General features: G+C 46.1%; 1 protein-coding gene across 12 annotated transcripts in view; it reads left to right on the top strand.

Annotated features, from left to right (window-relative positions):
- The window catches only part of TUT4 (terminal uridylyl transferase 4), an 82,728-nt gene that overhangs the window by 42,821 nt on the left and 24,493 nt on the right, over positions 1-15,414 (top strand). For all 12 annotated transcript variants that reach the window (XM_074221431.1, XM_074221433.1, XM_074221425.1 and 9 more), the window contains 9 exons: positions 3,323-3,473; positions 4,459-4,545; positions 6,379-6,482; positions 9,521-9,578; positions 9,663-9,766; positions 11,208-11,297; positions 12,546-12,659; positions 14,907-14,984; positions 15,096-15,273. In XM_074221431.1, the coding sequence (XP_074077532.1) occupies positions 3,323-3,473; positions 4,459-4,545; positions 6,379-6,482; positions 9,521-9,578; positions 9,663-9,766; positions 11,208-11,297; positions 12,546-12,659; positions 14,907-14,984; positions 15,096-15,273 (964 nt within the window). The remainder of the gene's footprint in view (positions 1-3,322; positions 3,474-4,458; positions 4,546-6,378; positions 6,483-9,520; positions 9,579-9,662; positions 9,767-11,207; positions 11,298-12,545; positions 12,660-14,906; positions 14,985-15,095; positions 15,274-15,414) is intronic.

Consider the following 15,414-nt stretch of genomic DNA (forward strand, 5'->3'; position numbering starts at 1 on the left):
TCTGCATTTAGTTGGGACTCAAAGGAAGCCAGGGAGTGTTCCAGGTATGGTGGTCAGCTCAAGAAAGTGCCCAGAGCCACTGAATGGAATGTCTCATTCTTGGCTCAACGAGGACATGTTGGGGGGGGGGGGGGCGGGGCTGGCAAGAGCAGCAGGGGGCCCAGTTAGGAAAAGCCTTAAAGGCCCAGCTGGAGCCAAGAGGGAGCCTCTGGAGTAAGAGGGCCTCACAATTACACCTACATTTTATAAAATCACTGGTGGTGGAGTGGAGAGGAGAGGGACTTGGGCAGGACTCCTGGCAACTATTGCAGTAGTCCAGGGGATCACCACTATAGTGAGGGGATGAGGGTGGGGCAGGAGAGAAGGCTAGTCAAGAGATGCCACAGAGGTGACATCAACAGGCCTTGGATGTGGAGATGTGAGGGAGAGTGAGAAGTCCAGGGTGACTCCTAGGGTCTGGAAGGAGAGCGGTGCCCTCTGAGTGATAGGGAAGGCAGGCTTTAGGGGGAAAGCTAGTGATTTCTATTTTGGACATTTTGACTTTGTCTCCTGAGCATTCAGTTTGAGATGTCTGAAAGACAGATTGAGATCAGAGGTCAGCAGAAAGGCTGGGGCAGGAAAGATAGATTTGAAGACTCGTCAGCATAGAGATGGTTATTAAATTTATGGGAGCTGATAGGATCACCAGGAGAAGGAGTATGGAGGGAGAAGAAAAGGCGGCCCAGGAAAGAACTCTGAAAGACTCCTATGGTTAGAGAGTGGGATCTGGAGCAAGATCCACCAGGAGTGGTCAGAGAAGCAGGAGGGGTATCCTGAAAACTTAGAGACAAGAGAGTACCAAGGAGGGGGTGGTGATTGACAGTGTCAGAGACTGCAGAGAGGTCAAGAAGGAGGATTTGAAAAAAAAAAAAAACCCAATGGATTTGCTAAGAGATCATTTAACTTAGAACAGCTATGCTGGAATGACATGATCAGAAGCAGGAGTAAGGGCTTGAGAAGAGAATGTAGAGGCACCAGTTGTAAATGACCCTTTCCAAGAGTTCAAACTACAAAAGGCAGGGGCGATAAGGGCAATAGTTAGCAGGGATGGAAGAGGGGTTCAGGATAGAAGAGAGATGGGCATGTTTGTAGGCAGTGGGGAAGGAGCCAGTAGACAAGGAGACATTGAAATAAGTGAGAATAGAGATGATGGGGGGGCAGTTTGCTGGAGGAAGTGGAATGGAACAAGATAACTTGTGCAGGGTTAGCCTTGGTAAGGAATGAGACCACCTCTTTGTCTGAGAGTGGGGTGAAGGAGGAGACAAGGGGCAGAAGGCACCTGAGTGACAGGAGAAAAGGAGTGGCCTCCTCCTCCTTCATATAAACTAGAAGGCAAAAGTTTCCCCTGAGAGAGTGGGATGAGGGGAAACCCTGGGAGGTGTGAAGGATGAGAAGGTTTGGGAGATCTGGGTGGAGAAGGGAGAGTGAGCTGACAAGGGAGGGGTAGCAGATTTGCCAAGCAGATGGGAGGGTCCAGTTGAGGTTGTGTAACATAAATCTGTAGTGGACTCAGGTAGGCTTGGTAGAAATCTCTTATTTAACAGGAAGCATGTGATTTTCTCCACCTTCATTCAGTGCCACATGTATAGGAGGGAAGTGATAGATGCCGGAAATGATTTAAGGCAGAAACATGGAAGGGAACAAGGGCTAAGGACTCAAGAGAAGAGAATAGGGTAGAGTTGAACTGAGTTCACCAAGGGGTGGAGATGGGGTGAAGAGAAGTGACAGGCCTAGTTCAGGTAGATGACCTAAGAGAGAGTGGAGGGGTTAGGAAATTGAAGATGATGGTGGGGAAGAAAAAGAGGGCTTTGGGAATGGTTATGTGGCACAGTGGATGGAGTACCGGTCCTGGAGTCAGGAGGACCTGAGTTCAAATCCGGCCTCAGATACTTAATAATTACCTAGCTGTGTGGCCTTGGGCAAGCCACTTAACCCCACTGCCTTGCAAAAACCTTTAAAAAAAAAGAAAGAAAAAGAGGACTTCATAAGGGGTGGCAGGTCAAAGGAAGAAAAACCAATAGGTTATTATTTCTTCATTTATAAAATTAAGAAGTTGGACTCCTTTTGGCACTGACATTTAAATTTTTAAAAGATTTGAAATTGAACTTTGAGTGATCCTTGATCTGGTGGCCAAAGAGAGTTTGTCATACAATAGAAAATGGATTTCTCTGAGTGTTATTTTCCTGAAAGGGGCAGAAAGAGCCTGGTATATGAGTGGGGTGATGACCTTATCATTACCATGTGGTGCTAAGGGGAACTGTTTGGATGAATATGCCCTCTCTAGTCTTCGCTACCTCTTAACTACCTGGAACTTCTATGGTTTATTTTCCTTCCGGCTTTATTAATTTGCCTTACATGCACTTGTTTTTCAAAAGCATTTAAATTCCAAATGTCAAATGAAGAAAGGTACATAGTATTTTTACCAAGTCAGATTACTTCAGATGATGTATTTGTAACTAAACTCAATTTGATATGAGCTCTAATTCATGTATGATACAATTGGTATCATGTCAGCTCAATAGATTATTAAGGAAAAAAAAGGATCTTATCTCTGACAAACCATGAAAAGGCCTCTATCCTTCAGCATCACATGGAGTGCCATGCCAAGGGATGGATTGATTGAGGCAGTGTGATTATAGAAAAGAGGACAGTCTTGGTAGAAATTTCTTATTTAACAGGAAATATAAACAGTACAGTGCCCAGCACATGTTACTGCTATCATCATCATTGTTATTATTACTGTGGTTTTTGCATTTTTATTCACTAATCCATTGTCTGAGTCTCAGAGAAGGAGGCAGTTAATGTGCCTTGACCCTCTTTCCTCACTGGATCTTTCACTACAAAGAATGATAGTATGAGAAACCCATTATTTAAAATTAATCTATTTCGTTAATTACTAGAATATTATAGAGTGGCTTTTTTACTTCTGATGGTTAATTGATCAGCTGTTTATTAAGGGTTAATAAAGACATTTGAATTTTCCATGCCCTTTGATTCTTTAAACATATTATTTTCTGGACCCATTTTTTTGGTCATTTAGTTACTTAATGTACATTTTACTATTCATGCGTCAGCAATTTAAGCTGTTGGTTCAAAGGAGATTTATTTTATTCATTCTGATGCTTAATCATATATGTTTTCCTCAGTTATTTAGCATAGTTAATCAAAGCTGAAGTATACATGCTTTGGACTCATCTACAAGGAATTTCCTGGCTGGGAAATGATATTCCAAAGGCTTAGTAGCTTTTCTTCTTCTTTGTGTGTATGTGTGTTTTCTCTTCAGCCTCCAACTATTGTATGCAGCATCTGCAAGCGAGATGGGCATTCCAAAAATGACTGCCCGGATGATTTCAAGAAAATTGATCTTAAACCGCTACCACCAATGACATACCGATTTCGGGATATACTTGATCTAGTGTGTAAAAAATGCTTTGGTGAGTACATTTTTACAAGAAATAGCTAGAACTATAGGGGCAGCTAGGTGGCATAGTGAATAGAGTGCTGGCCCTGGAGTCAGGAGGACCTGAGTTCAAATTTGACATCAGACACTCAATAATAATTACCTAGCTGTGTGGCCTTGGGCAAGCCACTTAACCCCATTGCCTTGCAAAAAGCTAAAAAAAAAGAAGGAAGCAAGGACGGAAGGAAGGAAGGAAGGAAGGACGGACGGATGGACAGACTAGAACTGAATTGTACCTAGAGCCTGACTTTCCCTCTCCCATTTGTTTCAATAGTACAAAATTTGGTGTTGGGTACAAATAGTTGTTTGTGGGTTTTAGAAGGTGCCTTGTTGTCTGGCTTGGCAATAACACATTGATAGATATTTCAAAGTTCAATGTGCATCCATGAGTTGGTCAAGAAATATTGAAGAGACTTAGGTTCCTCTCTATCAGAGAAAGAAAAGTTTCTCATTTTGAAAGAATTTACTAACTTGCTTGAGAACAAGAATCAGAAAATAATACCAATTATAAAATCTATTGAATTGTGGGGTCCATTCGAGAATACTATTAAGGGTTCAGGGGGAGAGAAAGCCATTGAAGGTTTGAGCAATGATTAAGGAAGACTTCGGGGAAGGATAAGTTTAGGCCCTTGTCCTTGAAGGAAAAGGGAAAAAACATTCTCCTTGTAATGGGCATGAGCGATAAGAAAGAACAAATCTATTCCACTCTCTGGGGGGTAGTGAAGTGTCAGACCTGGCTGCAAAGTGGAGGACCCATGCTGAGAATGATGAGGTTCAGTTAGGCGTCATGTGAGGACAGTATTGATGGTTGGTAAGAGGAAATAGAGAAGAGCTTGCAAGCTACTTTTCCACTTGTCTTTCCCCTAAATGTAGCAATAATGAGGAATATAGAAGAGGCTTTAGTTAAAAAATCAAATGCATTGTCATATTTCATTGTTTCTAATTTCTTTACCTTTCAGATGAACTATCACCTCCATTTTCTGAACAGCAAAGCAGAGAGCAAATTTTAGCCAGTTTGGAACGGTTTATTCAAAAAGAATATAATGGTATGTTTTTGATTTCATTTTCCTAGTGAGCTGATCTTTAATATGTAAGGACATATGGTCATATTTGGAGAGAGAGAAGAAGGATTGATCATTGGGCTCAGCATACTGATGATGAGTGGTCAGCTTTTAACTTAGTTTGTGTTCCATTCCCTGACTTGGGTTCATATGGGAGATGATGAGAGTCCCAAGTTCCCTTTCACTTACAACCAGTCTGTGCTTTATGCTTTAAAGGATCTGACCTGCCACAGTGACACCCCCGTCCTTCGTGGTGCAAGCTTTCATCAGTCCCTTGCAAACCTCTGTAATCTGAGATTTCAACAAGGCCATCTGAATTCCTGTGCAGGTGTTTGGGAAAGTGAAGTTCAATCAAAACAATACTTGGTGGTATTTTCAAAGAGCCTTGGGTTCAGATTCTGACTGTGCTTTTCATTTGTTTTTTTACAAGGCAATGGGGTTAAGTGACTTAGGTCACACAGCTTAAGTGACAAGGTCACACAGCTAGGCAATTATCAAATGTCTGAGGCCGAATTTGAACTCAGGTCCTCCTGACTCCAGGGCCGGTGCTCTATCCACTGTGCCACCTAGCTGCCCCCTGACTGTGCTTTTTTGAGTTTCACAACCTTGGCCAGTGGTTCCATGACCTCTGGGCCTGTGACCTAGCATCTCAAAGGGCCCTCCTGTCCTCATTCTCTGATGGAATGGAAGCAAAACTGAATGAGGTAAAATGAGTAATAAGAAAAAATTGTGGGAAAAAATTGCTTGCTTGCTTACTTACTTAAAGGAAAGATTCACCCTTGGTTTACCAAGGTGATATTTAGGAAACCAGTGATTTTCAAGCTTCAACAAGAGTGGATTAACCTCTCAAAGGGGAGCCTTCAATTCGACAAAAGCAGTGGAGTGGCTAGTAGGAACAAGTTCATGATTTTTTTCAAAGAAAGAAATTAGTCTATTGAAAGAATGCAATTTGTAATCCAGAACCTCAACTTAAATCTTTGGTTTTCTTTAGTAAAATTTTTTAGACAGTAGGTATGATCACATGTTTCAAAATTCTATTTCAAAAGTACTTCATCAGGAGTCGCTAAGGTGGATAGAACACTGGCCCTGGAATCAGAAGGGCCTGAGTTCGAATATGACCTCAGACACTTATTAATTTCTTAGCTGTGTGACTTTGGGCAAGTCACTTATTAACCCCATTGCCTTGCTAAAAAAAAGTACTTTTGTCCCTGCCAAGCAGTAGACTAGGCATTGAATGGCAGAAATGGAAAAAAGATAGTCCCTACTCCAAGGGCTAGTTGGCAAGTGAAAGGCATACAGATCCTTAACTGAATGGCTAGAAGAGGTCCTCAGCCATGAGGTGTTGATAAGTAGGGAAGGTTATCTTCTGGCTGGAGCAATCTGAGGAGGATTCCTGGAGGAGTTCACATTATCTTCACAGTGATTCAGCCCAGCCATCCTGCCCTGTCAGGGCCCGAGAACCCTCAAAGCTGAGGTTTCACCGAGGTGCACATGAGCTGGTGGTCCTGATCTCAGCTTGGTTCTCAGTGCTGCTCTGGGGGACCTGGCTCTCTTCTCCCTCCCTATCCCACTGAAGCCCAGGAGGCAGGGGAACAAACTCAGCCTTAGTTAACCCCTTTCTTCTCTGTCCATCCAGAGAGAGGTCTGGACATTTTCAAACCCTCTGTCTAGGACCTGTTCCTAGTTTCATTATTCCTCATGTCTGCTGCCCTTTGTAATACAAGAATTTCACTCAGTTCTCCCTGTTAATCCCACTCTTTGGAGTGTCAGGAAGCTGGGGATAAGCCCTGGTGTACTTTGTTTTTTTCTTTTTATTAGAAAAGGCCAGACTTTGCTTATTTGGTTCTTCAAAGAATGGATTTGGATTCCGTGACAGTGATCTTGACATCTGCATGACACTTGATGGACATGAAAATGCCGAGGTAACCCTGAGCCTCATGGGGCATCATGGGGCAGGTAGTATTGCTGTAAGAAGTTTTTGTATCCATCCATTCAAGGGAATTCAAACATTTGTTAACCTCCCATAGTGTTGGATTCTCTAAGACTATCTAAAGACTCCCTCCAGCCCAGGCATCGTGTGGGGAAGTCATCCAGGGTCCACAGGGAGGAGGAGAATCACAAACCTAACTGAGTATGCCCAGAACCAGGCCTACAGCCTAATGAGGAAGAGTCCTGGAGCTCTGGGGGGGTCAGGGTGGGATCAGGAAATGCTTCCCATAGATGGTGGTATGAGGGAGGAAAAGTGGCATTCTGTAGGGCCACGAGTTAAAGGGGTGCCCGTTCACATCTGGAGAGACACCAAGAGACTGCAGACTCTGCCAGCCTACTCTGGCCAGCCCTAGAGTGCAGGGAGCTTCCAAGGAGGTTAGATGACCACCCTGTGCTCTGTACATCTTGGATGTCCCTGGGGGGGGTGGGGTACGTGTTGCCTCCTCCTTGTTAGGATGTGCCCTGCTGCTGCCAATCCTTAGTAAGTGCTTGTGGACCAGCTAGCTTACTGACCCACACAAGCCCTGGTCCCTCCCCTCCATTAGCTCCCTGGTAGCTTCTATCCCATTAGCACCCTCCTCACGGGTGAAGGCCGGTAAAGGTCTGTAAAGACCAGATCCCAGCACCTGGGTCAATATTACCTAAGCTCAAGTGCTTAGAAATGACCTTATTTTTACATGTGCATAATAATTCCATGTAACAGTAATCCAGTCAAAATAGCTGAAGGTCCCCTGTGAGGTGAAGGTGGGTGGTGAAGCCCTGAACCCCAGGTGGTGTCTTGGAGCAGAGAAAAAGGATTAGGGTCAGGAGACTCAGCATCAGGGCTACAGGACCATTTGGTGTGGCCCCCAGCAGTTGGAGGGGAACTGCCCTTCCCCCTTATACCAACCCACAGCCCTGGGGAGAGAACCCAAGGCTTCAAAGGTGGAAGGGGGACCAGAGGCTGACCACCTCCAGCAGCTCCCTGGGCAAACCAGTCCTTCATCCAAAGGGAACACTCCTCATTCTGTTGGCACCTGCTGATCCTGCCAAATTGAGGAAGAACAGGAGAACAGGACCCTTCCAAAAGTCACTCTTGTTTGGTGACCCTCTAAAGATGGCAGTTGTTTCTGCCTCCTTCCTTCATTGGTTCGCCTTCTGTGGAGAAGCTGCAAGGGATGCCACATACGTATGTTCACTTCTGGGCTGCCTACTTTCCATGCACGTCATGAAACGGAAGGAGTTGGCACAGGGGACCTTGAGTTGGGGTTTTTATCCAAGAAAAGATTGTAATCTTAGCTATTTTTGTATAACAGAAAATGTGATGTATTTTTAGTCACTACTTCTGTGTTTGCTCTTGGAAAAGGGAAAGTTGTCTGTACAGAGTTGTGCTGGAGAATGAGAGAGTGCATTATGGAGGGGAGAGAGATTCTTGGTTTCATTGGTCTTGGGAATAATCCTGAAGTGTTAGAACAGGAATAGTCATGGGGGGCTAGGCCAGGTTCTTTCTGGGGATGATTCTGTAATCTCTTGAATAAGAAAGGAGAAAAATTGGCTCATTTTTTTTTAAAAATTCAGGGTAATGCAGAGAAGCTCTTCTTCTCCAGGACTCCTGGGCTCACAACCCAGTTGGTCAGCTTGGTGCTTGTGGCGTGAAAAGCTAGCTAGCCTATTCATAACCCAAGGTGTGTCTCCCATGGCTGGCAGGGACTTGGAGGATTTGTGGATTCTAGGAACATCTTCTCAAATCCATGTTGTAGGGTCCTGACCAGGTCAAGACAGAGGCCTAGCCCCCTGGTGGGTAGGAAGACCTCTGTCACCGGGTATAGGTTGGAATAGGGGATCCCCAAGGCCTCCCTTTGAAGACTAGAGATTGTGGGCTCAGGATGTGCTGACAATGTCATAGACATAGAGAATGTTAGGAAGAATGGAGACATCACCAGACATGCCCAGAAAGCTGGGCCCTAGCCAGCGGTAGTAGAACTGGAGGGCTCCAGGGGAGAGAGTTCAGCTAAGCTTGCTCCAGGACACCGAGTTTTACCAAAACTTCATTTGCTAAAAATCCAGACAGATTATAACTAAAACACAGACTTAGGGTCAGCCAGGTGGCGCAGTGGACAGAGTGCTGGCCCTGGAGTCAGGAAGACCCAAGTTCAAATTTGGCCTCAGACAATAATTACCTAGCTGTGTGACCACGGGCAAGTCACTTAACCCTATTGCCTTAAATAAATAAAATTTAAGAAAAAGCCATGGGCTTGATCCACCAGCAGAGTAACCCTCTCAGAGAAGTCAGGAAAGTCGCTCAGTCTGTCCTGGGCACTCTCCATCCCACGTCTGACACTTACTCACATCCATAGGCGAAGATCGAGGTACTGACTAAAAAAAGTCCCTATGAGAAGGGGCAAAAACACAGCCCGTGCCCCCAGTAGGGATCTCCCATGCCAGTTACCATGAATGCAGGAGATGTTTGCAGGGTGCATTGGAGGACCTCTTGGGCAAGTGCTGACCAAGGGGCATTGTGCAGTGGACTGCTTGGGGGCACCGAGAGATGAAGGGATCTGTTCACGGCCTCCCAGCCAATCAGTGTCTGCACTTGCTCAGGCCAATGACACCCAGGCCGGCTTCCAGACCACTGCCCCCATTTCACAGATGGAAATTTATAGATTGAGGTGCAGAGAAGTCATGTAGGTGCCCAGGGTCTCTTGTTGTCGTTTCCTGGGACTGGACTGATAGGAGGTGTTGCAGCCAGGACTGGAAACCTGCTTTCCTGAGACTGGTTCAGTGTTCTTTCTTCTACCTCATGCTGCCTCTCACTTTCTCGAAATTGAGGGATGGAATGGAAATGTAGTCCTCCATCACTCTCCATTGCCAATGTGCTTTTGCCAGTGGCACATGGCATCAGAGTTAATCCACACTAAGTCAGTATGTTGGAGCAATTTAGGTGGATAAAACCCCAGTAATTATTATTATTATTATTTTTTTTTTTTTTTAGAAATTGAATTGTAAGGAAATAATTGAAGGTTTGGCAAAAATTCTTAAGCGACATCCAGGTATGTGTTTTAAATTTTGGCTCTATGTGTATATTGTTTGCATGAGAAAATTATCTCATACACTGAAATTGTTTTATTTATTAGGTTTAAAAAACATCTTGCCTATAACTACTGCCAAAGTGCCTATTGTGAAATTTGAACACAGGCGGAGTGGACTAGAAGGAGACATCAGCTTGTATAATACCTTGGTGAGTTTTTCTTGGTCTGTTGTGGAAACCCCAAAATAATTGGTGTGGACTTGAAGGCCAAGATAGGAGCTTGGAGAGAGGCCTAGTCTTTCTTCATGTGGCCAGTTCTAACTCCAAGTCCTGAGAGAACAATGACTTCCCCTTAGACCAAGGGCCATTAGGGGCTCCTCTGGACCAGAAGCAGCTCATATTTTTTTATCAGTGAGTTAGATATAAAGACAGAGTTAAAAGGGAGATGAGCCAAGATAAGTGAATTTGGCTGAATGCCAAATTCTGTTTCATTTACCAAAACTCCCTTCCCTAGTCCAAGCTGGATGAATGGGTCAGACAGCAGTTTGTGTGGAAGAGTTCTGAGGCTTTTTTAGCAGATTGCAACCTCAGTTTGGATTCATAGGGCACTATGTGGCACTAAAATCTATGCCCTTGAGCAGAATCAGAAGGACAGACTACTGCCCAGGACCAGAGAGGCTTTATTCCCTCTGTTCTCAGCCCTGGAGACTGGTATCCAATTCTGGGCACCTCATTTTAGGAAGAATGTTGAGAAGCTGGGGAAGACAACCAGGAGGGTGAGGGGCCTCAGAAGGATGCTACTGCAGGAGCAGCTGAAGGATCTAGTTATTCTTTAATAAAACAAAATAAAAATTGCTTTCCAATAAGCAGCCCTCTATACAGTCTCTTTCCCTTCAAAAAAGATAATAAAACTATAAAAATGAACTATAGATGTTAACCCAGGAGACTTATTTGATGTGAGAGCTGTCCCTGAGGCTCCGTGGGATGTACTTCTGCATGGGTTTGGCTCTGAGGTGAAGCAGGGTAGTTGGGGGGCTGCTTCACAGGGTGGGAGGGGCAGGAGTGTGGCAGAGCACACCTGGATCAAGATCTGTAGCAGTAGAAAGAGCAATGGTCCTGTCAACCCATACCCCCTCCCCCTAGATGCCTCAGACTCCTGACCTCACTAGAACCCTGGGAGGCAGGTACTGTTCAGATCCCTGTTTTATAGACGGGGAAACTGAGCCATGAGGGGTTAAGCAACTTGCCCGGGTTGGCATAGCCATTAACTCTCTGAGGCAGTGTTTGAACTAACTTTTCTTGACATCCCCTGCCTGTGAGCTAGTCTGAGCCCTCACGCCACGTAACTCTCCCCCTAAGGTCATGGAGGACAGCTCCTGTCACCCCCCAACCCCCCTTGGATCTGGGCCTCTCTAGGCTCTGCTATGCTCCCTCTTTGAAATGATGTCCCAGAACCGGCAGGCACTTCCCCTTCCCCATCCTGGGTGCTGGCTCTGGAGTACTCATGTCTGTCAGGGCCCGGCCTTCCCCTCATCTGATGAAGAGGAGTATAGGGAACCCTGCATCCCTCTTAGGACAGCTTTGGGTTGCTTCTGAGCTGTGAACCATTGTCTTGGATTGGAAGGTTTCCTAACACCAAGCTTTTTTCTAGGCTCAGCATAACACAAGAATGCTGGCGACATATGCAGCTATCGATCCTCGGGTGCAGTACTTGGGATATACCATGAAAGTGTTCGCCAAGGTAGGCAGCCTAGGAGGTTGACTGGAGGCTCTGCCGAGACCTCTGGCATCTCAAGTTATCTTATTTCAGTTCACCCTTGGAATTCACACATGAGGTTTACAAAGGGTTTCTGAGGTTAGGTGGTACAATTTGGGGACCTTGGGGATAAGGAAGGGAAGTTAGTGGTCCACGAGAGCTCACTCCCCGCTCCCCTCTTTTTTTCCTCATTCCCTTGTCCCCCCCCTCCCCTTTCACTCTCCTTCACATACACACAAATTCATTCATCTCAAAGTTTGCCTCTTTTTTCCATTTTGACTACACCCCATGAAGACTTTGGAGGGAGGAGTATGTTTTTAAAATTTAACATACTGAAGCTTGTAGTTCTTGCTACTGTTTTGCCCAAGAAGCTTGAAGTGTGAGTCTTGGACAGTGTTGCCTCTGTTGGTTTTTGCTGTTTCTGTCCCTTGTGTTGATGGGTTAAGTTCAATATGTTGGGCCTCGACACTGTTCTTCCGAGGGGATGATCGAGGGGTGCCCCATTCCAAGAAAATAGAAGCCCTTCCATATTGAGGTTTTTTGGACTAGACTGGCCCTTTCTGGGGTTGTGAGGAAGCCCCTGGGGGGGTGCCCTGGGGTCCCCCTCTGCCTTTGTGCACACTATTCCTTTGAGCCCAGAGGACCCCCGTTCACCTTGATGGCTTGGAGGGTCCATGTGAGGAAGAGCATCCTCTCCTGGCCAGTCTGTGGTGCCCATGGCTGCCTCTATTCTCAGCCTTCGATGCCCCAGGCAGGCCTCCCCTCTGCTTTGAGAGCTCTGGTTGCTCAGCCTTAGAAACCCCCCCCCCCCAGAAGGTCATGGAAGCTTCCATGACTAGGTCTCTTCCCTAAGACCACTCCCCAAAATGAAACTCAGCCCCCACCTCTTTTCTGCACATTGCTAGCCTACTTATGGGAGTAAATGTGACCCTGGTAGTTCAAAACATTTCAGAAAAATTTAAAAATTCACTTCCAGGTTTAGAGCTTAGAGGCTCATTTTACCTGAAAAGGTTTCATATTATTGAGACAGTATGAGAAGGACGCTGAACTTTGTTGGGAGCTCAGGGTTCCAGTCCTGACTGTCCCTGACTTTAGCTGCCTCACCCTTCACTGCCTTCATCTCTGCCCTGGGAATCCTGCCCACCAGCGGTTCATGGCCCTCTGGCCCTGCCAGCAGGTAGTGGCATCATCTTATCTCACACCTAAGTTACGCTTCATGTTTTTTTTTTTTAGCGCTGTGACATCGGTGATGCGTCCAGAGGAAGTCTGTCTTCATATGCTTATATCCTCATGGTGCTGTATTTCCTGCAACAGAGAGAACCCCCTGTCATCCCAGTGCTACAGGAGGTGGGTGTTGGTGAAGGAACATGAGAGAGCCAGAAGGAAGCCCCTAGCCCTTCTCAGACCAACTTGGCTGGTATACGGGTTCTATGATATCTGTAGCTTAGACATCAAAATGCTTTGTGACCTTTTATAAGGTGTAACTAAATGGCCAGCCTCAGACACTTCCTAGCGCTGTGATCCTGGGCAAGTCACAGGGCCTCTGTCTGCCTCAGTGTCGTCATCTGCAAAATGGGAATAATTATAGCCCCTCCCTCCCAGGGTTGTTGTGAGGATCCAATGAGAATATTTGTAAGCCCTTAGCAAACCTTGTAGTGTTCTACCAATGCCAGCTGTCGTCTAGAGAATACACCAGAGAATGTTCAATTAAAAACAAAACTGGATGGCACGGGCTGGGATTTTTCTGACTCTTCGCAGGTTCTCTTTCCATCTCGAGACCTCGTAAGTGACCAGCCTGTCCCTAGTGAGAGCTTGTGGCCCCCAGGTTGCCTCATTGTCAATGCTTTGTCTGTCTGACGAGTTCTCATCCATCCCTTGGTCAGTTTGAGTCCGGAGTAGTAGCCCTCGAAGCTGGGTCTCCCCATGTTTTCTCTGGCCAATTCCCAGTTTATCAGAGTGTAGGACTGTCCTTTTCTTCACGATCGCTCTCTGACTTTTCTGTGGTCAGACCGTGTAGTTGCCTCCTCAGCATCCAAGAGGGTCTGGTTCTAGTTTCAGCAAAGGGACAAACACTTGTAGGTAGGAGGTGAGGAAGAGAGCTCGTGGGGAAGTCCTCAAATGGTGAAGCCTCTGTGCCAGGCCAGAAATGCAGAGGGGATTCCATGGGGACTCACTCCTCTCCCCTTCTCAAGATGAAGAGTCCCATTTGGCAGGCTCTCTTTTCAATAGAATGCTTCAGTAGCCCCCCCCCCCCCCCCCCAGCTTGCTAGAGGATTTAGGCTACAATGTGCAGGGCTGCTTTGCAGAGGCCTCGACTCCTGGACTGTTTGAGCTACTGAAGACCTTGGGTGGAGATCCAAGACTATTGGATCATGTGTCCAAATCCTGCACTTCTTCCCTGTATGTCATCTTGTTAGGAAGGGCCCCCTAGCATATTAGAGAGAAAACTGTCAGCCTCACTGGGTCTGCCCTTGACACAGAAATGACCACTGCTGTGCTCCTTTGACCCCAAAGAGATCAAAAGAAAGAGTGAAGGGACCCCCCAGGTACAAGAATATGAATGGCCACTTTTGTGTGGTGGCCTGAAAAGAAGGGGCACCTATCACTGGGCAGGAGGGGTTAAGCAAGTATGGGTCTTTGAACATGTTTCAGAGAAACCTGGACTAAAGTTTCCAGTCTCTTCTAAGAATACTGAGTAAAGTGAACAGAACCAGAACTGTTCTGTTTTGAAAGACTTAGGAGCTCTAAGGAAGTCAGTGACCTATCCTGATTTCAGGAGACCTGAGGGTGGTCCCTGCTCCCCACTTCCTGAGGAAGAATGGAGGGTTTGGGTACAGAGGGTCTTGGCCCATGCAGGAAGCTGCTTAGCTCAGGTGTCCATATCTGCCACAAAGATTGTATCTTCTTTGTCATTTGGAGCGAGAGGTAGAAGAGAAGGAAACAATGTTGTCCACTTCATATATATCTGCCCTGTTACATACACACAGAGGAGTGCAGACCTGTCTCTAGGAGACCTAAGCTTGAAGTCCGGCCGTTGGAGCCCAGTCAGACCTTGTCACTGCCTGGCACAAACACAGAACAAGCAGGAGACCTGCCGACTCTGTGAGTCCCTTCAGCCTCTGGGCTTTTCTCCATCAGTAAGATGGACATAGTATTTTGGCTCCTGCCTCCAAAGGTTGTGGCTAGGCCAAGTTTCCAGCCAGACATGCCGTATTAATAGAGTATTTGGCATGTCTTCCCCTGTTGAAATGTCCTTAGCTAGTCATGAACTCTTTGATACTATCCTGTCCTGTGTTTTTAGAGGAGTTATTACTACTGGTATCATTATTTGGAATTAACTTTTATTTTTTTTTGTTTGTTTTTTGTTTTTTTGTGGGTTTTTTTGCAAGGCAGTGGGGTTAAGTGACTTGCCCAAGGCCGCACAGCTAGGTAATTAGTAAGTATCTGAGGCTAGATTTGAACTCAGGTCCTCCTGACTCCAGGTCCAGTGTGCCACCTAGCTACCCTTTGGAATTAACTTTGAAGTGGCTAAAAGGACAGTCTGGGAGATGAGCTGCCCCATGTGAATAAGCAGAATCACTTTGTCTCCAACAGATCTTCGATGGAAAACAAATTCCCCAGCGGATGGTGGACGGGTGGAATGCCTTCTTCTTTGATGACATGGAGGAACTGGTAACTAGTAGAGGCTTCTTGTTTGTGATAAGATCTGCCAAGATGGAGTTTTGACTTGGAGCTACTGTCCCTCTGCTGGGTCATTGCTAATAAATTTCTTTGTCCCTCCAGAAAAAACGTTTGCCTTCCCTGGGCCAAAACACAGAGACCCTGGGGGAGCTCTGGTTGGGACTGCTACGCTTTTACACTGAAGAATTTGATTTCAAAGAATATGTTATCAGCATCCGGCAGAAAAAGCTGCTGACCACCTTTGAGAAGCAGTGGACATCCAAATGCATTGCGATTGAAGGTAATTGCTGGGCAGCTTCCCTGGGACTGTGGGCACCACCTCGCTCCAGGGATCCATAGGGGACCGTTCCCCACAGGAAGTCGGGGGGTTTCCTCCATCATCTGTCAACCTGGACCTGTAGGCCTGGGGTGGTCAGTGTGT

This window comes from Macrotis lagotis, chromosome 2 (assembly GCF_037893015.1).
Source record: "Macrotis lagotis isolate mMagLag1 chromosome 2, bilby.v1.9.chrom.fasta, whole genome shotgun sequence".
NCBI lineage: Eukaryota > Metazoa > Chordata > Mammalia > Peramelemorphia > Peramelidae > Macrotis > Macrotis lagotis.